General features: G+C 46.4%; 1 protein-coding gene across 2 annotated transcripts in view; it reads left to right on the top strand.

Moving 5' to 3' along the window:
- nsl1 (non-specific lethal 1) overlaps positions 1–27,019 on the top strand; it is a 180,142-nt gene that overhangs the window by 82,279 nt on the left and 70,844 nt on the right. For both annotated transcript variants that reach the window (XM_065440443.1, XM_065440442.1), the window contains exon 2: positions 5,421–6,196. In XM_065440443.1, coding sequence (XP_065296515.1) covers positions 5,421–6,196 — 776 coding nt within the window. The remainder of the gene's footprint in view (positions 1–5,420; positions 6,197–27,019) is intronic.

Raw genomic sequence — 27,019 nt, 5'->3', positions numbered from 1 at the left:
GGCGAAGCAGAGTAACGCATGAGTTGTTTCTTCGTCTAGATAGCCAAGCAACAGCAGTTCACCAGGCTAAACAGTGGTTCAACAACTTAAATAAAGGCTAGTATGCTTCGCATCCTGGGCTTAACCTTAGCTAAGCCACAGCCATTTTTTCGATGAACGCATCGGTTGCCCTGTATCATACCGTGTGGCGCCGGCGCTTTTTGTTGGCGCCCTGTTCTGCAACCGGCGAGTGTGTCGTGTATACAATGGTGCGCGTACCTAATGTTCACTGAGGAGAGAGTAGCGTGGAGGAGGAGGAGGAGTGGAAGAGCTTCTTGTACCAAGGTGATTGACTCCCGAGCGATGCTGGTGCGTCAAGCCTGCGGGACCTTGTATTTCTTCTTTGGGACGCGTCGGCAGAGTGTTCGGAAAACAGTGGAACGAGAAACAGCGGAGTGAGCGTCAATGAGGTTGCCGCCTCTTCCGCTACGCGTTTTCGTGGCGTTGCATACGCCAGAGGTTTTGTTCACCCCTAGTTCAATGGCTATTCTCTAGTGAGCAGGGCTGGGCAAAGATACTTCGCAGCTGTATCATGATAATACACAAGACCGAAATTATTGTACCCGTTACGATGCCTTCCATTAGTATCTTAAGATGCTTCGGTACCTCCGCAAATTGCTTACTATAGATCTATGTAATGTAGCAGCAAATGCGTATGCACAAAAATGTTTGCTTGGAAATATCTTCACTTCGACCAACCGTGTTTCATTTGAATGAAATTTCTGTTAGTATCTCGAAATTTGTCTTTCTTGCTCAAAGTATATTTTCGTTCCGAAACTGTTGTGGTTTTTATACACCGCGCTGTTAGTGGTTTTTGCTTGTAATTCTTTCTTTCTTCTTTTCTTTATTAATACTGTTAACCCTCGCTTGAGGGTTGTTACAGGGAGGGAAAATAGTACAACACAAGCAAATTTGACACTTCATAGCATCAGGTTGGGTGTTCACGATACAAAATATCAATCAAGCATTCAAATTTGTGCACATCCGTCTGATCGACAACAACATCAGGTAAGGCATTCCACATTTCAATTGCATCCGGGAAAAAAGAATAACGAAAAACATCAACACGTGTGTTATAAGGCTTGACGGCTCTGCTGTGGTTAATTCTCTCGCTACGATTTGCAGGGAACTGGACATATATTTCCTTTTTTATCTTCAGAACCCTTTGAAGTATCTGAAAAAAAATCTTCAGTCCGGCTTTCTTCCTTCGGGTTTCCAGCAACTCAAGCCCACACGAACGCAGAATTGTTGTTACCGAGTCAGTCCTTCGATACCTTGAAGCAATAAAACGAGCAGCCATTCCCTGAATTCTTTCTATTTTGTCTATTAAGACTTTTTGGTGGGGGCTCCAGACAACGCAAGCGTATTCTAAAGATGGATGTATGAGAGTTTTATAAGCAATTAATTTAGCATCTTTCGTTGCATGTTCCAGCTTTTTCTTCAGTGAATACAGTTTTTGTGAAACCGTCGAGCACAGGTTATCGATATGTTTACGCCAGTCTAAGTTATGTGAAATTGTGATCCCTAAATACTTGAATGTATCTACATTTCTTAGTTTGTTGCTTGCAATATTATAAAAGAATGGTGCCACACTTTTTTTGTTAGTAACATGTGTAAAAGTCGATTTGTTGTAATTGATTTCCATGTCCCATTTTTCACACCAAAGGTGAAGGGAATGAAGAACACGGTTAATTCTGATTTGGTCGTCAATGTGTGTTACTGTAGAATAAATTAAACAGTCGTCAGCAAAAAGCTTCAATTTCACAGGGAACTCGACAATCTCTGTAATGTCGTTAATGTAAACCAAGAACAGCAACGGGGCCAAAACAGACCCCCGGGGAACACCAGAAAGCACTTCTAACGCAGGGGATAAGCACTCGTCCACACGCACAACCTGCCTGCGATCGTGTAGGTAGGCTTCAATCCATTTTAGAATAGTGTCATTTATTCCTGCTTTATGTAACTTGAATAGTAATTTATTGTGCGAAACTTTGTCGAAGGCTTTCGCAAAGTCTACGCAGATGACGTCCATTTGTTCTTGGGCGTCTATAACTGAAGTAAAATCATGAATAGTTTCTATGAGCTGGGTTACTGTAGAAAGTCCCTTTCGGAAACCATGTTGGTGCTGATAAAAAAAGTTATTTTCAAGAAAAACGAGAATATGCTTACTTATGATATGCTCTAAGACTTTACAACAGACGCTAGTCAGGGAAACTGGGCGATAGTTATTTATTAGCAATCGGTTACCGTTTTTAAAAACAGGAGTTATGACTGCGCAATGCCAGTCTTGTGGCAACGAGTGAGTTTGCAATGACTTAACAAAGATACTATTTAAGAAAAATGACACCCACTCCGCGTATCGCTTTAGAAATTGGGTTTGTATTCCATCCGGCCCGCTAGCCTTCTTAGAATCTAAAAGTAGTAGTTGGTTAAACACACCTGCTTGAGTGATGACAAGATTTTCCATCCCACATGAAAAGGAAGACGGCAGACAGGCGACTGCGCAATCGCTGCTAGGCGCTGTAGGGGTTGGGGGACGGACTTTGGGATGAAAACCCCAAACTTGGGAGTATTTATTCTACATTATATACAGAGAGGTGAGACGTCAATGAACAGTCGTACAGTCATTACGGGCCGGCAGCAACTCGGACGCTGCGGCCCGCGGCAAGAAGTTCGAGAGAGGTGAATCAGGGAATCAGGGAATGTCCCAGAATGCTCAGGTCTCTCTGGAAGGCTTCTTATAAACCCTTCGAGCACTGGAAGTCACGTCATGTTCGACCAATAGGAGAGTCCGCTCCGATGACGCCACTTTCCGCCAATGGCAGGCGCCCGTGCGATGGCGTCATACCCGGCGAAGAGAGTCAGCGCCTGGTCCTCCACTCTTGATCACTTGTTCCCGGTACTGCGCTCTTGCCTCGCAGAATTGCAATCCACTTCTAAGGTGGAGAAGGAGGGGGGGGCGCTCATGCTCCATTGTACAAGGGCCCACCTGCTCCCGGTGACTCGGCTCCGCAGCGGTGGCAAATGCCTTCTTCAAAGGCGAAGGGGGACGATTGAGCTCCATTGTCCCAGGGCCCCTTCTAATCCCGGCGGCACGCGACCTGGGGGCCGCAAACTTGTTTGCACGTGTCTCCTCTGGAATGCGCTTTCCTGCTTCTGCATTCCTCAATTAGCTGTGCTGCAATCCAGGAAACAGCTCCATATCTAACAGCGCTGAAAAAACTGATTGGAAGAAATTATTAAAATGACTCGCAATATTTGCTTTTTGCGTTACTATTACATTGTTAACTTGGATCTTGTTTATTTGTTCTTTTTTATCGATAATTCAGATAAAGCCAGAATTTTTGTGGTGATGTTTTCATAAAATTACTTAATGTTTGGTTAAAGAACTGCTCTTTTGATTCCTTCAGAGCCGTTTTCAGTGCCCTTTGCAATTTCGATACCTCGACGGTGATACCTTGCCTTTTGCGTAAACGCTTTATTTGACGCTTAATATGGATGATATGTCGATTAATCCAAGGGTTCCGTCGTTTTATATTTTTTAGTCGAGTTGGGATGAAACTATCAACGCAATGTCTTATAATTTTCTTGAGGCGCTGCCATAGTTCGTCAACCGATTCACAATCGCAGGCAAGTTGAAATTGATTAAATGATAATTCTAAAAAATCGAGAATAGATGTGTCGTCTGCCCGACTATAGTCCTTAACTTTCACAGGTATAAACGGCTGGGAACGAGTGCTTGCGCTCGACACTATGTGTACAAGAACCATCTTGTGATCTGACAGACCATCATCCACAGACACTGTATAGTCGCCTATTTTATTCGAAAGAAACACCAAGTCCAACAATGACTGAGATTCAGGCGTTACCCTCGTGTTTTCTTTCACGATTTGCTTTAGATTGTGCGAGATCATTATTTGAAGCAGTTTTTCACTACTAGAAATTTCTACGTGCCCAGGTAGTAAGCTGTCCCAGTTAATATTAGGTAGATTAAAGTCCCCGGTCATTATTAGTCTGGTGCAACATTTTTACTTTGCTGGTCCGGTTAGAAGCGTTGCAAATCATTAAAGAGCCGTTATTTTTCTTTCCCTATTTTCAGGCGTCACAGCGCGTTGTGTCTTTGTTTCAGCGGTGTCCTCGGTGAACTAAAAAAAATTTTTTTCATATTTGGTGAAAATATAGGGCGCGTTATGGGCACTGTGTAGATAAACTTCTATGTCGCGGGACTAATTAGGGCATTTGTAGTATATTATGCATGTAAGCTATCCGGAGCGTTAAGAATGTGCTTTGCGAACAAAGGATTTATCCCGTTACCCTGGAAGAACTGTGAACTCAACAGACATCAAATCTAGCGTGAAATGAGGGGGGGGGGGGGGGGTATAAAGCATTGCTTACTCCCCTCAGTAGTAGTGGTGGTGGTTTTCAACAGATTCGCTGGATATCCACTGTCACCGGAACGGGGGGTAATTTTGTGTGCGTGTGTGAATATTGCAAGTAATTTATGTAGATTGTAAGTCCTTACGTACAATCTCTACTATACTATTACCTAAGCTAGCGATACATTTATGCTGTAGACTTAAACAGCAAGTACAATTCTTTGCTGAAATATTCAAATTCATTGTAGCAAATGTGCATTCTGTATGTACGCAGTACTGCTGCTACAAAGCGGGATGGGGGACCACTGTGGAGCACTCATTGCTTTTTGTCCCTGTATCATCTTGAGATTTTATGTAGTTGCAAGAGGTAAATGCAAATTCAGATAATTTCCGGCCCCCATGGTTCACCATGTGCGATTGATACATAGGTCTCTGCCTGTTAAATATATCTGACAAAAGCATCTCGAGGCTATTTCGCTTATTGTAACAATTATCCGCGCTATATATATATATATATATATATATATATATATATATATATATATATATATAATATGTGATAATTTGTAAGCGCGACTAAACGAGGACGTAGAAAGAAAGGTACACAGGCAGTGGCGTACCAACTATGTCTATATGGAAAGAGAGAGAGGTGAGATGATCTGCGTTTCGCCTCCCCCCTCACCCGACACTCACACACCCTAGACATAGTTGGTACGCCACTGCCTGTGTACCTTTCTTTCTACGTCCTCGTTCAGTCGCGCTTACAAATTATCATGGACGTATCAGCTAGCTCAAACTGCTACCCTTTTAAGATATTTCTCGCTACTCGGTAGTAAGTTTTGCAAAAAAACTTCTGGTTCGCCATCAACTTGCAGCCGTGCACCGTAGTCTGCGCACAACAACGAAGGTCTGTTCATCACAGTTACACGTGATTCACTCTCATCAGAGTTGCACGTGGTTACGGATTGCACTTGACGTCGGTTTCACCCCCCCCTTTCCGCGCAGCCGGCAGAGCGCGGCGTGGCGTTGGTCCATGGACCGCGCCGCGGTGGCCTGCCGCTGGACGTGGCTGCAGGCGCAGGTCGCCGACCTCGAGTTCCGCATCAGACAGCAGGCGGACCTGTGCCGGCAGCTGCGTAAGGCCAAGGGCGACGTGCGTCTCGAAGGCCACGACCCGCCGGAAGAGGCCTCTACCGACGACGGCAAGGCGGTGACGGAGTGCGATGTCGAGACCAGCACCGTCGCGGAGGAGGACGTCGTACCGCACGCGGCCGACGCTGCGGGAACGGCGGCGCCCCCTGCCAAGCCCAACGGCCTGGTGCTGTCCGCCTCCGACCTCTTACCTCCCGCAGCGACGGCCGGCGGTTGCGCGCGGACTCGGGCGCTGGCGGCTGGCTTCCGCAAGCGCAAGGTGGTGGTCGCCGCCACGGCCCTCGCCTCGGCCCGCAAGTCGGCCCGCTTGATGGCCACAGTGCAGTGTCCGTGTCGCTCGGTGTGCGGACCCACGTCTCCTGGCGCCACGGCCGCAGGCTGGGGCTCGGGCTTCGCCGCCTCTGCGCCGCCCAGTCCGGTGACCTCGGTGCCCCTCGCTGCAGCGACCTCGGCGGACGGCGGCGCGGCGGTGGATGCCCCGACCGTCAGCCTGCCGCCGCTGGCTCCGTGCCTGGTGTGCGGCGGCCGCTACAACAGCGTGCGGCCGCTGGACGCCGAGCTTATGACGCGTCAGGAGAAAGTGGCGCTTCTCGACCCTGGCTTCCATCCGGTGCTTTCGTTCCCCTCCGGTGAGTATCGCATGCCGCTGCGCTGCTGCGGCGCGAGCCGAGGCCGCCCTGCGGCTGCCTCTGCTGGCGCCGCCGCTTGGTGCTCGCGAACCGTTCTTGTCGACAGTGACATTCGTGACCGGCGCTATGGCTGGATGCGCCGACCACCGGTAGAGGCCCCATATGCCTCCATTGGGACATTGAAATTATCCACGGTCGCATACCGACGCGCCGCTTCCACCACTGGAAATTGCCAGTGAACCTGCCAAAAGCAAATTGCAGACAAAAGTGCACATTCGTGACGTCGCTGGGGACGTGTCCAATAGGTGGGGGGAGAGAGGTATGCTCGCAACCGCCCTTTCCCACAACATGCAAGCGTGGTTTGCAAGAGCGGCCAGCATGCCCATCATGAGCACACAAAAAATGTGCCGCATGTTGAGAATTTCTATTTTCATTCCTGCTTTCGTGTGCCTAATTTATTTGTTGTTATAAAGTATTGAAAGTGCTTTCGTGTCCATGGTAAGAACACTCCGTAGCATCTTCATTGGCATATCGTCATACATTTTTAGGTGGAGAAGATAAAAATGACTGATTTCTCAGTGAATCAAAGCACCCGTGTACTTAGATTTAGGTGAACATTAAAGAACCCCAGGTAGTCTAAATTATTCCAAAGTCCCCCACTATGCCACTATGGCCGGCTTCATAATAAAATTGTCGTTTTGGCACATAAAGCACTGTAATTTAATCTTGAGAGCACAGCTCTTTGACGCCCCTTCCTGCATTTCGCGTCGGTGTGGGCCTCGCTGTAACCAAGGTCATTATCCGCGCTCCTGCTGCGATCTCTCACGCGTGGCGTGAGTCTTGCTCTCCCGTTGTCATAGAGTTTCACACAATAATTATTATAGGGAACTCTGGCGCTAGTGTCTACGGGAGCTGCAATGGGGGCGGTTGTACCAGCATGGGAATGATGGGAAGTACATGGATTTGCCTAAATTTCGTCCTTCTGCCTTCAAACGGCTTTGTGACTTTGTAAACTCGTCATTTTCAACAATGTACTGCGTCATAATAATTAAACATTATTAAAATTGTCCAACGGCAGGATTTCAACACAAGACCTCCAGCACAGAAGCCGGATATTGAGACCATTAGCCACGAATGCATGTATCAACAAGCGATGTGAAACGCCCTTATGAATTTATCGCGGGCATAAGATGCTTTGAGACGCTCCGCACGTTTCGATGCGGTCACCTCCTCTCCGCAGCGGTGACGGCTCGATGGTGCATCGCTGAAGCACCGGCTCGATAGCGGCGGATCACGGTGTGTACCAACTCCTCTCTTCTTTAAATTCAGAGTTGTTTTTTATTCACACACTTTCATACTGCAAGATGGCTCTAAATGAGGGGGAAAATTCCAAGCTCTAATTCGTACATATGAAGTGAACATAGGTGCCAGAATGTCCCAACTAACACAAAGCTTTCTAGCCCTTTTCCAATCCCTGAAAGAAACACTGCCAAGAGTTGCTCAAGGTGCCCTTTTTTTCTCGGGGCTTCTACAAGCGTCAACGGTACAAAATTTAAGAGAGGGTTTACTTATATCTGCGTCAATGTCTCAGTAACAGTGCATTAATACAAAGCTGACAATTCAATTTGTGCTCAATTTCGTAGTCACTGCTCATCAAACTCTATGTAACTGATTGATTGCGCCTTTTTTTTCTGTTTAGTTTTGGCAACATACGTGAACAAAAGGTGTAGTTCAAGTAACGTGAACTCTCAAGCCCATCATTACAAGTATTTCATTGGCAGCCCAATGAATGGTGAACGTCGTAAGGAATCAACCAATCAACAATGCTATTATGTTGCATTGAAACTTAGTGCCCTTATGACAGTGTTGTACTCATGCAAAACAAGTACCTGGCGAGAAAATTCATAAAGGACTTATTGTTACCTGAACTCATTGCGAAACCTGAAAAACTTGGCAGGACTAGAAATTCTGGTGTTTGAGCACCACACATCTGTACTAATGATGCCTCTCTTCAGTCATGTTTGTCTGATACTTGGTTGGTTCTTCCGTTCTTTGGGGCATATCAAGGTTTTTTTTTTGATACTGTCCCCATCTTCTTGCTTACAACAACAGAGGCAGGCAACCGTGCACAACCAGACCTGCGGTGACAGTGAGCAGTGGCGAGGGTGAGCGGAGGCAAAAGCGGCGTTAGCATGCTGTCGGCCACTTCCTTCTCTGTGCCCAATTTAAAATCACGAACAGCAGGCAAAATATGAGTAAACGAAAGCAACTGTTCATTTGTCTACTTAAATTTATTTATTTATGAAAATATTGATTGCTAAAAACTGCAAACAACCACATCTACTTCACCTCATCCCACTAGATCTTAGGATGCCGAGCAACCACTAGGGGGCGTGCTTTTTTTTTTTTTTTTTAATACCGCCATTAGAGCTCGCCCTCCGGGGGTTTATGCTAGTGCTCTAGTACGTAAGATCCACCGGTGGCTTCGGATAGGTGTTCTGCATGTGGGAAGAGCCGGTGCCTGCGGAACAATGCTGGGACGACTTTTGTGGCTAATGCAGCACACTAAGTTGAGCAGCGTACCTTCGAAGTTCGGTTGAATTGACTAGCTGCTTCGAGAGTGGTGCCATCTACGGCAGTGCCCGTTATTCTTCTTGGTGCCTTCTCTATAGTAATGCAAAGTGCTAGCCATCATTATCTCCTCTTAAGCTGTATCGTTGCTTACTCTTTACCCCGGATTGAGGTGCCTGACCGCCCTCCTGATCGACAAGTGCTCCTGGACTGGGTGGTCCTATGCATAAGTGTATGCACAAATTGTGAACTTTATTGCAGGCTTCATCGCTGAGCAGTGTAAGCGCTGTGACTGATGCCTGTAGCTAATATTTAATTGTCTCTAAACTCTAGCAGGTTAAAGCCCTTATTGGTAAACCTCATTGTAACAAAGTCTACAAAATCAGCCCTTTACTTTGTTATAGCGAAACTCAACCTTTTATGTAAAAAAGTACAGTTGCCAATGAGTTTTTGTTGCACTGAAGAGCCATATATTTTTAAAATTATCAGGCAATCTGAGAAACCAATTTCAATGAGGAATGAGGAAAGAGCTTGCACAAGACATGGATAATGTGGAACCTCCCTGAATGAGAACTGACCATGACATGCCCATTATATGGCAGTTGGCGTAGTGCAGTATGTTTTATGTGTGGTAATGGTCTGTGAGGGGTTTGTGCTGATGTACTGTGCATTTCATAAGTGGCTTGTTGGTCTAGTCAGTGGTACATGGTTCTACAGGGAGAATGGCAGCAAACTTGAAAGAGGGATAAAATCGAGAGACAGACAAAGCAACAGGAACGTGGCTGGACTAACAACTGAAGTTTATTCAAGAAAAAGACATCCCCGAAGTCTGTATTGAACATGGGCAAAGCACAACATATCATATACTAAACGGTAATCACTTTATCTATGCACAGCAACATTGATCTAGAAATTCAAGCTCTTTCTTGTTTAAGAACAACGATGGCACACTTACACACTTCTCGGAGCCAAGTTTATAGATTTGGTAGGCTTCAATCAGCTCTCTTTCCTTCTGAGTTTTAGCCTTCCCCACAACTAATATGTTGTCGAAGATGGGAGTGCAACCGCACTCCTTACAATGTAGCGGAAGATTACCTCCCATGCCTGTGGGTACCAGATTATCTTGCTCACGCATCCAGTCATTCGCACAGCGACTGGTTTTCCTTATGTAAACTTTGCCACATTTTAACGGGATACTGTATAATAGGCGTGTTGCACCTGCAAAACTTGCTGACATGCTTGGTATTGCATGTGCTCCTTTACAAATAGGGCTGCGAGACCGTCAATATGACGGTCTCGCAGCCCTATTTGTAAAGGAGCACATGCAATACCAAGCATGTCAGCAAGTTTTGCAGGTGCAACACGCCTATTATACAGTATCCCGTTAAAATGTGGCAAAGTTTACATAAGGAAAACCAGTCGCTGTGCGAATGATTGGATGCGTGAGCAAGATAATGCACAAGCTTACAAGATGCACAAGCTTACAAGGCACAGAACAAACCAAACTGATGGCGTTTCTTGACATAACCTTTTTCAATCTGTGTGAAATGCCATGCACATTTTTGTCCTGCACTTCGCGATCCCTTCTGTTTTTCATTTTGAGACATTTGTGCGCAGATTCAGCCACCGCAGTGATAAAATCCTTGGGATAGCCTGCTGCTAACAGTCTCGTCTCCTGCCGGGCGGCAGTATCTTACATTTGATGCGTACAATTCTTTTTGCACTGCATTGGACAAGCGCAAGTTGGCTTTACCACACTTGACCAGTTTTGATTAGTTAGTAGCGTCATTTTATTTTCTGGACTTTAAACCAAGCAAATGCGACCATGAGTATAAAAGGTTAGTCAGATCTAAAAGCCTGATGGAATTTTCATGTGGTCCTTTGTAGGTGAAGTGAAGATGTCAAGAGCAAACCTGAAATACCAATAAGACACTGCAAATGATAACAATGAAACAACAACTTAATCCGATATTTGAAAGATTAAGGAAATCATCCGCATACCTAAAGACATGGGCAACAAGGTAATCATTAATGGCGTCACAAAGAGTCTTGTCAAACTTCACTGAGAAAATGCCGCACAGTACGGGAGCAACACTGGACCTAATACATATACTATTCATCCGTAAAAACAGCTTGCCATTTGAATTTAACAAAAGTTACCGACAGGGAAAAATGTGAGTTCCTTAAAATTCTCAGTTCAAATGCCGCAACTACCTTGAAAAGAAGTCTTCCCTTGGCATTCATTAGGTTTCAATGCTGCTACAGAAAGTTCTTCATGTGGGATAGAATAATAGAATTCAATAACCAAGGAAAAGGCTGTGTTCCATGTCAGCGCTCCCAATTTCAAGGCATTAGTCACTGGATTTGAACTGTCAATTCCTAATGGGTTCTCAGTAGCAAGTGCATTTAAGGAACTTTGCGATAACTTTCTAACAGGCTTCTGCCACGAACCTTCTTCGGTCACAATGGTTCTCATAGGTCAGTCAGGTCTATCTGCTTTCACAGTGAAAAAAGTGCAATGCACATTAGCTTTGCTTGTTTTTTTTTTCTTTTTTTACAAATGAATGGTGTATGTATTGGGTTCAGTGTTGTGACGGTACTGTGAGGTATTTTCTTAGCAGTTTTACAAGTCTCGTTTTTGTGACACCATTAATGATTACTGTGTTGCCTCTGTTTTTAGGCATGTAGATGATTTCTTTGTTCTTTTAAATATTGAACGAAGTGGTTGTATCACTGTCATCATTTGTAGTGTCTTATCTGCACTTCATGTTCATGTTTGCTTTCGACATCTTCATTACCCACGAAGCAGCACATGAAAATTCCATCAGGTTTTTACATCCGACTCTAACCTTTCATACCCGTGATCACATTTTCTGGGTTTCCAGTCCAAGAACTAAAAAGATGCTACTACCGTATCAATCCGCCCACTCGAAACTGGTCAAGCATGGTATAGCGAACTTGTGCTTGTTTAATGCGGTGGGAAACAGTTGCATGCATCAAATGCAAAACAGTGCTGCCCAGCAGGAGAGGAGTCTGTTTCAGGCTATCCCAAGGCTTTGGTCACTGCAGTGGCTGAATCTGCGCACAAATGTTTGAAAATTAAAAATGGAAGGGATTGTGAAGTGTGGGACAAAATATAAACAAAAACCTGATGGTTATGCTGTATGTGCATGGCATTTCACACAGATTGAAGAAGGTTGCAGCAAGAAACGATGTCAGATTTGTTTTTCACTGTAGCTTGTAGGCTTGCAAAACTTTACACGAGGGTCTCGCAGCACAATTCGCGAAGGAGTAGGTGTAATGTCAAGCCATACCTACCAACCCTCCTGATTGGCCCGGGAGACTCCTGATTTTTTACTGAACTTTCTGAGTGTTCGATCACTGTCTTATATCTCCCGAAAAGTGATCTCTGTTCGCGCAATAATGGTTTTTGAGAAACTGGCACCGCGGAATCTACAGCCGCGTCGTAATCGTCTGGATCACCAACAACGGCCGCACTAGCACCATTGGTATTATCGACTAAGCAGCCGACTATGGTGCCTAGTAAGCCGACCAAAGCCAGAGCCAGTGTAGCTCTTGCATTTCATGCATGCCTTCCTCCATGGTGCATCTTGTTGCTGCTGCTTGTGTGTTTGATTAGTGTTGGCTAGGCCATGTGTGTGCGGTGCACTGTGTAAAGTTAGAATCCTTGTGTGCTTTTTGCCATGGCGCTATCAAAGCCCTAGAAAAGGTATTTGCAGAAGTTCTTGTGATCTTATACTTCTGAATTTCTGTGCTTTTTGACATCAAAAAAAGAACATTTTGCATTTCGTACAACGTGTGGATGCGACGTCAGCATGTCTCAGGGTGACAAAGGTAACTTGAAACTGCATGCTTCCACGGCGCAGCATCAAAGCTATGTTCGCACCGCTGAGCAGCAAGACAACATAGCAAACTTTCTTCCAAACAACTGCAATGACAGTGTCATACTTGTGGACTGCCTGTTTAAGGGCTTCCTCGTTGAACGCAACCTACCCCTTAGTGTCAGCAACCACATTGGGCCTCTTCTACGGAAAATGTTTCCGAAATGCGATGACGCGAAGCGTTATGGATGTCGACGCAACTCTAAATTGCAACTCTGAAGAATGTGGAGGCGGCCAATCTGAAATTTATTTCACAGGCATCACTCTCAAGTCTTCGTTTCTTTATTCACAGTTTCCTTCAGCTGCTGACTTGAGATTCCAATGAATCTGCTGAAGATGATTTAGCTGCTGTCGAAGCTGAGTTTGCCACACTACAGGTGTAGTCTTGCTGAGGACATTCTGAATGAATAAAGGTGGGATGTGCAGTGGTCTGTGGTTGGAAAAATGAAAAACACTAATGGAAAACATGTTTCCCCTAGTTGATAAGGTGATGCTGGATTTACTCATGATACCGCATAGCAACGCAGAGTGTGAGAGGATTTTTAGCACAGCACGAAAAACTAGGACTGAATTCCTCTCATCAATATGAAACACAACCCTCCGACAGCTGCTGCCAGTGAGCAAAGCTACTCTGAGCAATTTGTCTGAGCAAAGCTACACGGACAAATTTTGGAAGTGAGCAAAATCTACTGCTGCAAGGTCCCTGCAAAAAAACTCAACAAACACCACCTGAAAGTTTGAATGAACCCCCCCCCCCCCCCTCCTCCTTGGCGAGAATAAAATGTCTCCCAATTTTTTATCTCGCCAGGTTGGCAGGTATGCCAAGCATGTCAACAAGTTTTCCATGTGTGACAGATTTGTAGTGTATCATATCCCGTTAAGATGTGGCAAAGTTTACATAGGGCAAACTGATCGCTCTGTGAATCATCGGATGCATGGGCATGGTAATCTGGTACCCACAGGCATGGGAGGTAATCTTCCGCTACATTGTAAGGAATGCGGTAGCACTCTGATCTTCGACAGCGTATCAGTCGTGGTAAGACTCAGAAGGAAAGAGAGTTGATCGAAGCCTACAACATATATAAACGTGGCCCTGAGAAGTGTGAAAGCATGCCATCGGTGTTCCTAACCAAGAAAACGCTTGAATTTCTTTATCAGTGTTGCCGTGTATAGATAAAGTGATTACCGGGTAGTATATATGTTGTGTCTGCCTCTAGATTTTACCCCTTTTTCAAGTTTGCTGGCATTCTTTTAGTTTAACTATGTGTTATTTATAGATAGATTTTTCATAGATGCTACCATATTGTGTAGGAAGTGGCACCCTCTATTGGCAGAAGCAAGCTGGCTTGGGCGAGCCATGGCCTCAGAGGTTTGCGCACCGGCTGATTTTCTTCCGGCTGTCCCATTCGCACGGAGAGAGCGTAATTTCAGAGGTGGGCGTGGGCGGCTTCTCCATACCGTGGTGCTCGCAACCGAAGGCTGTTTGTGCGTCGAGGAGGCTTTTGGGCGCTCTTGTACCTTTGCTGTGGCTTAAATGAGGCGAGAAAAGAATGCTTTTACGCTCCTATATTACTTTTTACTGATTTGGAAATGATGGCTCATAGTGTACGAACGGCAAAGTGCAAGCTGGAGCCTCTGTTCTCAAATGCGTTCAGTATTTTTCTGCAGGCATACACCCGCTACGTCAAGTGAGTACGTTGAAGGAGAATGTCTTTGCAAAAGATCTAATGAGCTGACAACGCATTATACTCTGAAAATTGGGGACTACATAAGTATGTTTATAATTTTGTGAGCCAGTTTCAAAGCAGGTTCGCCAGCTAATAACGGCGCTTGCTTTCGTCTGTGCATTTCGCCGTCATAATATAGCGTGAAGCAAGACATAGCATGACCTGCCCACAGAGGAGGAGGAAGGAACGTTTATTGTGAGAAACAACGAGAAAGTGTTCTTTCTTCGCCCTAAGTGGGCGGCTCTCTTAGTCCAGGAAGCCGTTGGCTAATGCCGCATCCTGGGCCCGATCCACCAGACTTCGCTGATCCCCAGGCTCTGTGCCTTTAAGATTGCCTCCCATGTTTCTTCGATGGCTTGTAGTGGTTCTGAGGCATCATCTTGACTGTTTTTCTCTTGGTGTGGGTGCACCAACACCATGTGTTACAGGGTGTCTGGTACAACACAATATCGGCATAGGTATGAAAATTTGGTAGGGTGCATGATAATTCCATGGACATACGTATTCGTTTGTAGTCTGAGGAGGGCGGTGGCTTCTTTCTTGCTTAATTTTGGGTGTGGTAAAGGATATTGTCTTCTTTCCAGTCGGTAATGTTGCAATATTATAGCATAGTTGATGAAAATATCCTCCACCCTTGTCGTTTTCTGGAGATTGTGCGGCAGGAAATCCCGGGTGGTATGCTCTCTGGCGACAGCATGTGCTGCTTCGTTTTCTGCCAGGTGTTTGTGGCCTGTGGTCCACGCAACACAGGTTTCGGGTATTTATTGGCATCTTGTTACCTCTTTTAGAAACTTCACTGCTGCGGCAGAAATTCGGCCTTTTTGTAGGTTTCTACATGCTGTTTCCGAGTCGCTCAAGATGATTGCTGTGTCTGCATGTGGCGATGCCGATAACAATGGCCACTTCCTCCGCCGTTTCTGGATTTCTGGCCGGTCTGGTGGCAGCGACTAGCTCATTCCCTTGGTTGTTGGTCACGGTAATTGCGTATGCTCTTCTACCTGGGTATTTTGCTGCATCTGTATATCTCGTGTTGGGGTTCTTTGAGTATGTCTTGCCGAGTACTTTAACCCTTTGAGGGTCGATTTTTTTTTTTTTTTTGCAGATTCCAATTCTTCTTAGGGACTTATCAAAAAAAAAATTCCTGTAATTTTTCTAGGGTGACCATAAAGTGAGAAAAAATATTTTGAGTTGGTATATATGTACTCTTCATTCATTAATAACAACAATAAAAAGTATATAAACTTATAAGAATTAAAAATTTGATGCATTGGTATACACATAGTTCAAGGCTTTGAAAATGCACTCACGCGAATATTCGCAAGACTCAAATGTTCCTGCTCTTACACTAATATGTACATCCATAGCGTAATAGAACTGCGTAGGTGCGCACACTCAAGAAAACTGTGTGCTTGTGTGCCCGTCAAGAAAGCAAATCAAGTGACAAACTTCCACTAATCTTCATCTTATCACCAACCAGAGGCAATTAGTTTGAGCGAGTGTTCCCCCCCCCCCCCCCAAAAAAAAAGAAAGCAATGGAAACGCATGCACGCCGGCATCCTTCCTATGTGCACCCCTGTTAGCACTAAACGAGTGAGGGACAGGCGGTCGCCCTTTGAGCGATTAGTAACAAGATAGCCATCAGTTTTGCAAGCGCAAGAAGCCGAAACCGCACGCGGAACAAAACCCAAACCGCCGCCCGCGCGCACGCCAATGCGCAAGCGGTAGTATATAGACGCACGAGAGCAAAGTAGTTCTAAAACAAACCATGCAACGAAAACCGAGAGAGGGAGGAGCATGAAAAAAATTCCCTGTATTCCCACATAGTGGCAGCACATGACAGAAAAGAAAAAGGTAGGAAATTAGCGCGCTTTTTTAATGTGCAGATGGCACCGTAAATATATGGCATCGACCATTTTTGACTTGTTCACAGCGCCATATATTTACGTCATTGACCATTAAAGGGTGAACTCTTGCTTGTCTTCTGTCGTTGTGGTGTGTTGCATGCACGTTGTGAGGTATTGGAGTGACTGAGATATAGTCACGAAGAAGTGGTAGCAATCGGGCTTTCGCGTTTGAATCTGCTATGGCGCTTTTGCTGTATACGAGTTTGTGAAGTACTGCTCTGCCTGTTTGAGTCAGCTTAAGGTGCCCCAGTTGGCTGACTCTATGCGCTTCACTAATTTCATCCCAGGGGTTATGGAGGCCAAGTTTGCGGAGTGTCATGTTTGAGGTCGTACTGGGAAGTCCTAGTGCGCTCTTGATTGCATTTCTGATGACGATGTTGAGCTTTTCAATTTCAGCTTTCTTGAGGAGTAGATACGGGGTGCCATATGTGATCCGGCTTATAAGGAGAATTAATTGGATGGTTTTTTGCTCCTTTAAGTACTCTTCTTTGGGTAGTTATACGCCGAATGAGATGGTTTACTTGTTTACTGAAGCTTCGGAAGTGTAGCTGTGCCAAAACCGTCTTTATGTATTGTGAGGCCAAGGACGCGGCGGAGGGAGTCAACTTGAGGGATATCGATTCGAATGAGTCTGATGTTGGGATCTGGGGCGACGGAGGCTGGTGGTCTTCCCTGAGTCCTTGCCTTGAGTATAAGTAGCTCTGATTTTTCGGGGGCGCACTGGCGACCACATCTTGAGAGGTACAGTTCCATCTGATCGATTGCCTCTTGGAGGGTAGTTTGCTGTTGGCCGGTTGCGGACGCTTTTGCAGGCCAGCCCTGCAGTGTACAGGAGTTAGTGCTTTGAATGAGATTCGTTAATGAAAATATGTAGAGACTTTGCTGAAAGAAAACTAGCAAAAACAAATGCTAATATAAAATAAAAGAACAGAAATAAGAGTATGCGCAAACATGCATGGAATCAGGCACACAAACGCGAAAACTAAGAAACTCAAATATAAAGAAATGTGGGAAATAAAAAAAAATTGACAAACGCAAGAAAACATACACACATTTACTAACAGACCTGGGTAGAGGTATTATAGGAGCGGGTTCACAAGCTGCTGTGCCTACCTTCTCGCATGTTTTTTTTTTTTTTAACCGTTCTCTTAACACTGTCTTTGGAATTTTTAATTGCAACATATCACAAGAATCGAAAAGCAGCGCGAAGCTATGTTGTGGGAAACCATATCGAGCGCTGGCAACACAACTTATGCGTGACTGTGCCACAGCACGCATTCTACAGCTTGCGCGTGCGGTGAGCACTGATGGAAAGCACAACGCACGAGCACCGCCGTTAGACGCTCGGCCATCTCACTGCTGAAAACCATCGTTCACGATAAGTTGACGGCGACAAATCTTTGCGTTGGAGGCTTCTTTTGCAAATATTTTCTGTTCAGACGCTCGTAGGTTCGTTTCACGCGCGCACGCTTGTCTCATTTCTCCTGAGAATGGTTTTGCTCCATCACTTCACCTCGTCCGTTGAGAAACGCAGCGACAACAGTACACGAACACACCCGCCGCTGATTGTAGGCACCAGGCTTTGGCAAACTTTTCTCGTCGTAACTTCACTCGGGAGCGAAATAAAACAGACATGGAACAAACAGGCAGGATGTGTGTTTGCAGCGGTCGCCGTGGGATGCTGTTTTCAGGCAAAGCGTAGTGCAGCGTGAGTGATGCTCGCTGCAATGTTCCTTCGCCGGATCACGGCTTGGAATAAACGCACGCGGCACAAATGCCGCATCGTAAGCTCGCTGTAATATTTCCGGCATGATAGACCATCACAAGCAGTTTGGGAATTCACTGTGACGAGGCGTTGACGCGCACAGCTGACGTGACTTGTTGGTCCAGTTCGACGGCGGGGTCAACGACCGTCCAACGGCGGGGTCACCGGCCGTCCGGCGCATGACGTCAGTCCAGAGTGCGCGCCCATTGGTGGATGTTCATGTGCATCCGCCTCGGAGGAGTAAACGCCCCCTTTTTTCTAAAGTTGTATCCGACTATAGACAGAGGCAGGCGTTTCGGAGCGGTCGTTGCGGGAGCGGAGTTCGGAGAAGGTAGGGTGCAGGCCCGCTCGCGAGCATGCCAAATCGCCGCTCAGCTGACCGAGGACCCCAGCGCAGCGGTGGCGAAACACGAGGAAGCGCATTCCCTAGTAGAACCTCGGACAATGGAGGAAAAAGAAAACAGTGGGACAGCAGAGGTGCCTATTAAAATGATCCCCGTAGAAAACTCGCGTAGCGAAGAAAGGTCGTCAGTGGAAGCACCAGAAAGGGAGAGCAGCTTTGTACTTTCATCTGCCTCTGGGGGCTTTGACAGGCTTCTCCAGGTGGACAGGGAGTCGCTCAGCGCGGAGCAACAGAGGGACCAGACTCTGACATGTTTACACTGCAACGCGAAAGAGGGGATAGCTAGGCGCAACGTTACCATTTACGAAAAGGGAGGACTTTTGTATAGACACTACCGAAATCGTAGGGGCCGTATCCTCGATCAATTAATCGTTCCAGAGAGGTATCGGGCGGATCTTGTGACTCTGTGTCAAGGAAATGGCTGGTCGGGCCATCTAGGAATCAACAAAACAGAGAGGCTCTTGTTAGAATATTACTGGCCACGATGCTTTGAGTATGTGGGAAATTATGTAAGGTCCTGTGACACGTGTCAGTGAGTTGGGAAGCCGGGAGATAAACGCAAGGCACCTTTAAAGTTGGTTCCCTTAATCACGGAACCATTCCGTCGGCTGGTGATGGACGCAGTCGGGCCTTTGCCGCCGAGCCGATCAGGGTGTAAGTACCTTTTTACCATGCTCTGTCCCGCAACAAAGTTTCCTGAAGCGATTCCTTTGAAGGAACTGAGCTCCACCGAGATAGCCAACACTCTGTTGTCCAGTTTGCACGAATCGGTTTTCCTGCGAGATACACGCTGACCCGGGGACGGTATTTACAAGTGCTTTAACCACAATGTTCCTAGAAAGGTGTGGTGTGCGGCTGATACACAGCTTCGTGTACCATCCACAATCAAACAGCGTTGAGAAGATGCACTCGGTGCTTAAGAGAATGTTACGTGCATTGTGCCATGAACACAAAGCAGACTGGGAGGACTGTTAACCCGCAACCCTGTTCGCGTTGAGAAGGGTCCCACATAAGGCAACGGTGTTCACTCCTTCCGAGCTGGTGTACGGTCGGACGATCCGTTCCCCCCTCAGAATGTTAAGAGAAATGTGGGAAGGAACAGGTGAAAGCCAGACGGTGGTGAGTTACGTTTTAAAATTGCTGGATCGCTTAAGAGTCTCACGAGAATTGGTTGAAAAAACACCTAAAAGAGGCCCGGAAATCGCGAAGGCGTACTATGTCAGAAATGCGCCTAGGTGAACATTTAAGGTAGGCGACAGGGTCAGGATCCTAAGGCCTTCGCGAAGAAACAAGCTTGAAGTACAGTGGGACGGACCTGTAAAGGCTACCCAGAAGATATCGGAGACTAACTACACCCGAGAAGTTCCCGGAAAAAGCAATAAAGGAATCATTTACCACTACAATTTAATGAAACCTTACTGTGGAACAGAAGAGATTGTGAACATGGTGGTAAATGCGTCTGAAGAAGTAGTGGTCGAACTTCCAGTTTTAGCGACAGTGGCAAATGCAGAACTCTCCATAGAGGACAACCTGAATCTGTAAACCGACTGGCTCTCGAGGCGGATCAGTAAGCGACCTCCGGAAACTATTTGAGGGATTTCGCCAATGCTTCAGTAGCCGGCCGGGGAGAACGACGCTCATTACTGATGAGATTGAGTTGACATGAGACGAGCCCGTCCAATCCGAACCGTACCGGGTCTCACCTGGTCAGCGAGAAATAATGGAAGTAGAGATCAAACGAATGCTTGAGTTGGAAATCATTGAGCCAGCAGACAATGATTACACATCCACGATGATTCTTGTAGAGGCGAGCGGAAAAGAGCCGCGTCCCTGCGTGAACTATAGGAAATTGAATGCGATTACAAGTGACCAACTTTACCCTATACCTAACATAGAAGAACGAGTTGAACGGCTGGGCGGAGCCCAGTACATTTCAACAATCGACTTCGTTAGGGGGTACTGGCAGGTGCCCATGTCAGAAAGCTCAAGTCACTACGCAGCATTCACTTCCCCGCTTGGCACATTTCGACCACTAATGTCAAGTTTCGGGCTTAAAGACGCACCGTTTAGCTTTTCCAGGCTGATGGATATTGTTTTGAAAGACACAAGATTACGCGATCCCCTACTTAGATGATGTAGCCATCTTTTCTAACAGCTGGGACGATGAAATTGAGCACTTAAGGAAGGTGCTGGCACATCTACGAGACGCGGGTCTCACGGTAAATGCCGAAATTGCAACTTGGGGTGTTCACAAATTACCTACCTAGGTCATGTAGGACAAGGAATGCGGCGGCCCTCCGAACTAAAGATAGGGCTTATCAGTAACTTTCCTGAACCGCGAACTAAGACAGATGTCAGAGCCTTTCTGGGGCTCGTGTGATATTATCAGCGGTACACTCCAAGTTTCTCACAGGTGGCAAGCCCCTTGGCAGACATTCTCCCAAAGGGAGAGCCCGAAAAAGTTCTATGGAGTGAGGCCAAAGAAATTGCATTACACCACCTGAAAAAGGTTCTGAGCTCAGGACCAGTGCTTCGGCGCCCCGATTATTCTGAGGAATTTATCGTGCAGTGCCACGCTAGAGCATCCGGTACTGTATGCTAGCCGAAAATTTACTCGCAGAGAGTAGGCGTACAGCGCTTCCGAAAAAGAATGCGCCTGCTTAGTTTGGGCAGCCCAGGAATGATCTTGTTATCTGTACGGAGCGAAATTCACTTTCGAGGCCGACCACTGCCGTCTGACCTGCCTCAGACACATGTCCCCTACGAACGGACGCTTGCTCAGGTCGAGTCTAATTCTCCAGGAATTTTCCAGCAATATAGCTGTCCCAGGGGCCTAACTGAGCTAAAACGTAAGCCAAAATTGTAAAAATTTGATCAAAGTCTGCAGCGCGACTTGATTATGACAGAGAAAGACGATGACACATACTGTCATCTAGGCGCGCTGCAGATTTTAACGCGTTAGCGTTAAGAGCGCCGTCTCGTAGAAAATCCGGTGTCGCCGCCGGAGGAGTTGTCCACGAGCGAGAATTTCTGCCACGCCTTGCTAGTGGCTTCGAGCTCCACCACTGAAAAAGCTGGCGCCACCATCGGCGTGACGTGCTATTAGGGATCACGTGGACATAGCGGCCGCGTCGGCTGCTTCGGGAGCGCCGAAGCGAGCTGAAAACGAAAGTTTAAATTCCCTCGTACGCTGCGGTCCTCATTTAGTGGCGAGATTTTCCCGCTTCGAGTGTCTCCTTTACAAAGTTTGAAAGCACTACAATAGGTAGTGGCTGCCTTTGAAGGCGCGCAACATGGTAGGCTACTGTTCGGTGCCGCAATGCCGGACGTACGCAACGGAGCCCGGTGTCAGCCTTATTCACACGTAGCCGGAGGTCAAGCTGCGTGAAGCTTGGCTCGCGAAACATAAAACCGGCCAACAGTCATCGGCTACAACTCGGGTATGCAGCAAGCATAGACGCGAGGAAGATTTCTGCTATGGCGCCAGGTCTGCGATCTTCGGAAAACGCGCACTGAGACGCTCGCCCGAGTCCGCTACCCGACTAATGTCATGACGATTTGGTTGATGAACTTGTCGATGCTGTAGATACTAGCAAGTTCACTGGAGTGGAAAGGGAGCGTAAGAGCACATTATAAAAAAGTATGACATAAGGTCATGTTTGTGTTATGAATTAATGCACTGGATTAGAAAGAAGAAGCAGCGGGAAATCGCACGCTGAGAACACCGATAAACATACAGTGCGACGCAACTCGAGAAATAATATTGAAATGTCCAAGAATTTAGAAGAAAAAAAAAGATTGAATCGTCGCGACGGCACATCCTCGTAGGCGTCAAAGTTTCTAAAATGAAATTATTTATGAACAGCTCTGATAGCGCCCACGCAACAATGGTTGCTTGTATACTGTCAAATGCTCGTATTCTGCGGCCTACAGCTCATGGCACGGTGCGAAAACGCGCACGCGGCGAAAGTGAAACACTGCGCAGACAAGCATGCAGACAAGCAGTCGGTCGCTGCGAATCTGTGCGATCGCTGCATTGAGGCTTCATTCTATTACGCTCCATTTAGTTATACAAGCACTATAAGGACATATTTCACATAGTTTGCTCTCAGCGTTTACCTACCTTTCACGCAAGAAGCCGGTTCGGGAGACTCCATCGCGGCGACCGCGCGCAGTGGCGTTCACTGTACGTATACGGTAAAGAGATAGCGTCTGTAAACGATTGTGTGCTTTCATTTTGCCCAAGATTATTATCTAGACAGCAAAAAACTTCTCTCATTTCGAAAGTACTTACAGAAATGTCCGGGAGAGCTCGCGCGTGGTGTTTTCTGTGAGCGCTGACAGCAAAACCTATGAGGAGCGCGCCGCGTGATCCCTCATACTACGCCAGCGAGGCGCTTCCTATAGATGGCGACTCCGTAACTCCTCGCCCCCAATAGGACATGCGGTATATGCGGGTTATATTGCCACACCTTTCTGTCACTAAAGTTGCTCATACCTTGTTGTCTTACTTCATTTACGAAGTTATTCTTCGGAATTTTGAGAACGACAGCCCACAAACTAATTTCATGTGACAAAGCACCGACAGCGCATGCCTTTTATGTTAAATCTTCTAAGACTAAATATTAAAAGTGCGAAATAAACCTGCGGGATCGGCCCACGCAGGAGGTCGCGTTTCTTTGTGCGTAGCCCGTTCAGTCACGGTGTACACGTTTGTGGACGCTGCTTATTTTTGCTATTTCTGCGCAGTTGTGGCAAGGAATAGACCACAAAAGATAGGCTTAGGGTGAATTGAACGTTCTGCCTACCGCAAGTACCTTCATTTTGCTTCTGAGCGAAGTCTGTCACTACCGAAAATCACTTAGAATGTGTTTCTTCTTAATAGTAATGTTTGCAACCAGTAATTAACTTGTGCAACTAATTCGCTCTAGTGATGACGAAACTTATCATTATTGAGTGCACAATAATTAGATAATTAATCCATCATTATGGTGGCTCATCACAAAATGCAGAAATGGTCATTCTACCACCTTTACTTGCTCTTGATGGAGTCTACAGCACCTTGGCATATAGGTGTGTAAATTTCATGCATTTATCAACAATCGATCATAATTCGTGACTAAGGGGGTCGCGTTCCCCACCAATGTTTCCCGGTAGAGATTATGGTTCCATAAGCTGCAGCTGCCGGGAAGCGCTCTTAAAGGCGAAGCTTAAGCTTCCTCCAAATTTTTTAACCATAAGTTGGAACCAACTGGCTCGCCAACATGCTATAGCCAAAAGAGTTCATCTGCTATCAATGACGCTTAACAGATGAACAAATCCTAGTCTTTGTGTTCACATGAAACGTCGACCAGTGTGAATATAGGAACTGCTGAAGCAAAATAGGTTCGTTCAGCAAGCCTTTTGAGAAAGCCTTGCCAAAGCTTGTACTGTAATGCGACGTAACGAATTTTACGGTATTTTGGTGTAATTCAGCCGTTGTCCGTAAACGTGAAAGCGCCTTGATAATCCAGCAATGAGCTGTTTCTGTTTCTCATTCTTCTTCGACACACCAAGTTGTATTTCTGTTCTGTATTTGTTAATATATTGCTTCCCACATATTGCAATTGAAAACCGTTAATAGCTTTGTCAGCAAGTTGCCTTTCACTGCGTCGTGTTGCAAATACTTTTCCATTGCTGCTTATTTCGCTGCCTGCCTGACTCGAACGCCCAAACCATATCTGGCTGTGACCCGCTTATTTTTACCATCGTCTGCTCATTTTTTTGTCATTGTTTACCTCGTATTACTTAATGCGCATCGTTCTGGTTTGGGCTGCTCAAGCCACAATGACTTTGGCACGCTTCGTCTGCTGCCTTGGGTGCACTGATAGCGCGTTGAACAAACATTCTAATCAAAAAGAACGCTGTGTGACCGTACGTTACTGGCCGTATATAGTGCACGGGGCCACAATCGACCGCACGCTCTTTCTGCTGCACTGCAGTCCTCGCTGCGGACCAAGGTGATCGCATCTGGCCTGTTAGCGCATCCTTAAGAGAGGGCGTGCGAAAGTGCGTGACCTCTTTTCAACACTAGAGGAGCATTAGCTATAGCAGTGCGTGAATATTCGAAATTTCGAATACGATTCAAAAACTTCTGGCTATTCTATTCGAAAGTTCACTTTTCGAAATTGTAGAATAATCGTTTCTGTTCGAAACAAAAAATAGCATTTATTAAAGCCTCGAAGGAAAAAAAAAGAAGAAAAGTTCATGCAATGATAGGTGGTGTCCAAACGATGACTCCAGCGCCATGCTTCTTCTCTATCTCTCTTTTTTATTTTCTGTGCAAGCGGCGGTTACTAATCGCTGCAGCTGGAAACACGCCATGGTCGCCGTGTTTTGGTGCGCGGCTTATGGTTGTGAATGATTATGCTGCAGGAGAGCCGCGGTTGTTACTGAGCGGATACTGAGCGAACACATTGGGCAGGTAATTTTTTGGTGATTACTTTGCAGGGGATACGATTTAAATCGCCGGTTACATTTCGTAAACTGCAATATGTACCGTAAGGTTACTAATCGAAAGGTCAATTTGTGAAATATTTAATTAGTCGATTATGCATTTCGCCTTTGCCAGCAAGTAATCTCCGCCTTTGAATATCCAGCTTAATGACTGGAATTATGTGATGTGCCTCAAGCGATCTTAAAGTTAAGCAACCCCCCCCCCCCCCAGAAGAAAAAAACGAAAGAGAAAGAAAAAAAAAATAACCACCCGGTATAAGCTCGCTAAAGCCGGCTTCGGTATGACGACGGCGGCATTCTTCAAGCGCGACTGAGGGCGGCGCAGGCGCAGCAGGAGTGCCGGGCCGTCGACCTCGTTTTCCTCCTCCCTCCCGGAGCTGCGCGCGCTCCCTTCCGGGGGGAATCTTCCCGAAACCGGGCTCCCAGGAACGGGTCCCGATCGATGCCAAACCCAGACGCGGGATCGCAGAAAGTAGGTGCACACCGCCAGTTACGTGTGGCCGAGCGTAACCCCGGCACGAGCCGGTCACGAGCACGCGTCTCTTCACTGCCCGAGGGTCGGTCACACGTGAGCTGGTGATGCTGGTACAATCTTGCTGAAAATTGCACCAGTAAACAAAGAAAACGTTTAACTTAAGAAAGGGGGCCATTCGAAATCTCTTTTCCACAGTAATTGAGCATTAGCTAGTGGTACGTGTATATTTGAAATTTCGAATACGACACGAGAGCTTCTGGCTGTTCCTTTCGATAGTCGACTATTCGAAAGTGTATGAGACAGGAAGGTGGCTCCAGCCACCTTCCTGTCGTTTTGTGTCTCTGCCTCCTGATTTTTTCCCTTTTTCAAGTTTGCTGGCATTCTCCTAGTATAACCATGTAGCGACTAGCCCAACAAAGCCACTCTTATGATTTCATTTAACAGCCTCTAGAGCTCCTTCAATATAGATGAGCTCCTTGAAATCCCAGAAAATAGGTTTGGGGCGACTTTTGAACATTCAAAGTAACAAACTCCGTGTAAGGGTTATGCCACAGATATCTACACGGGAAAAAGTCATCGATATTTTCCTTTTTGGGTGTCGCTAAGCAATGCAGTCTGGCATGTTCTTAGCTGCCAACGATAGGCTTTTCTAATTGTCATTGTTATCGTGGAGCTAGGTTAGACCGGACCAAGCGACCAGGCCGTACCACTATTTTCGTTGTTTTGCTGGTGGGTTCACACTGCAGCAATTAAGGTTCCATTTTGAAGCCCTACGCTCTAGAAATGCCTCGCGAACAGTGTTTGAGCCGTTTGGCATTAATAAGGCGGTTATCTTTCGCTGAAGCCGGGCACTCCTAACCATCATGTTAAGAGACGATTGGCATTACAATGGGAAAGTCACCACGAAAAGCCACCTGAAGAATTGCAGCTAATAAGGAAATTCACTAGTTTCCTGTGTTTGTGCACGAGTACACGCACGACAATGTTACGTGGTCAATTCAAATGGGTCGCGAAGCTTCTGGCGAAGAGCGATCCATAACCAGTCGGCAACGACACGGCGCCGTCACTGAAATGATGCCTGTTCATAGCGCTTGCGATAAATGCTCAGTGCTGACGAAAGCGCAAAATTTCTGCTAGGAATTATTAGTTCTTCGCTCTAATTGCGCAGATTATTCTCATGACGTCATGTACCTGTTCGAGGTCTCGCCTGAACTTAACAAGTCGGCAATGGCATTTCCTTTTAATTCGCTGCGCTCGCCCCGTGGCTCAACTCGACGTCGCGTGCTCCGTCCCGGCGGCGACAGTTCTGTGGGAGCGAGACGCGCTCGTGGACTCCGATTTAGGTGCACGTCGAAGAACTCCAGTTGGCTAAGGTTAATCTGCAGTACCCCTGTACGGCGTGCCTCGTAATCGTAACGTGGTTTTGGCACTTTAAGCCTTGGCACTTATTTCGTTTTACACGGATACTGCAGGCACCGCTGCTCTCATTAGTTTATTACGTTGGCATTCTTCAGGTACTTGACGCACTTTTCGGGCGTTGTCTGTCTGTCTGTGTTTGTTTTCCCGCCTACCTGGTCACTG

This window comes from Dermacentor albipictus, chromosome 4 (assembly GCF_038994185.2).
Source record: "Dermacentor albipictus isolate Rhodes 1998 colony chromosome 4, USDA_Dalb.pri_finalv2, whole genome shotgun sequence".
Classification (NCBI taxonomy): domain Eukaryota; kingdom Metazoa; phylum Arthropoda; class Arachnida; order Ixodida; family Ixodidae; genus Dermacentor; species Dermacentor albipictus.
This window is presented reverse-complemented; position numbering and strand designations above follow the sequence as displayed.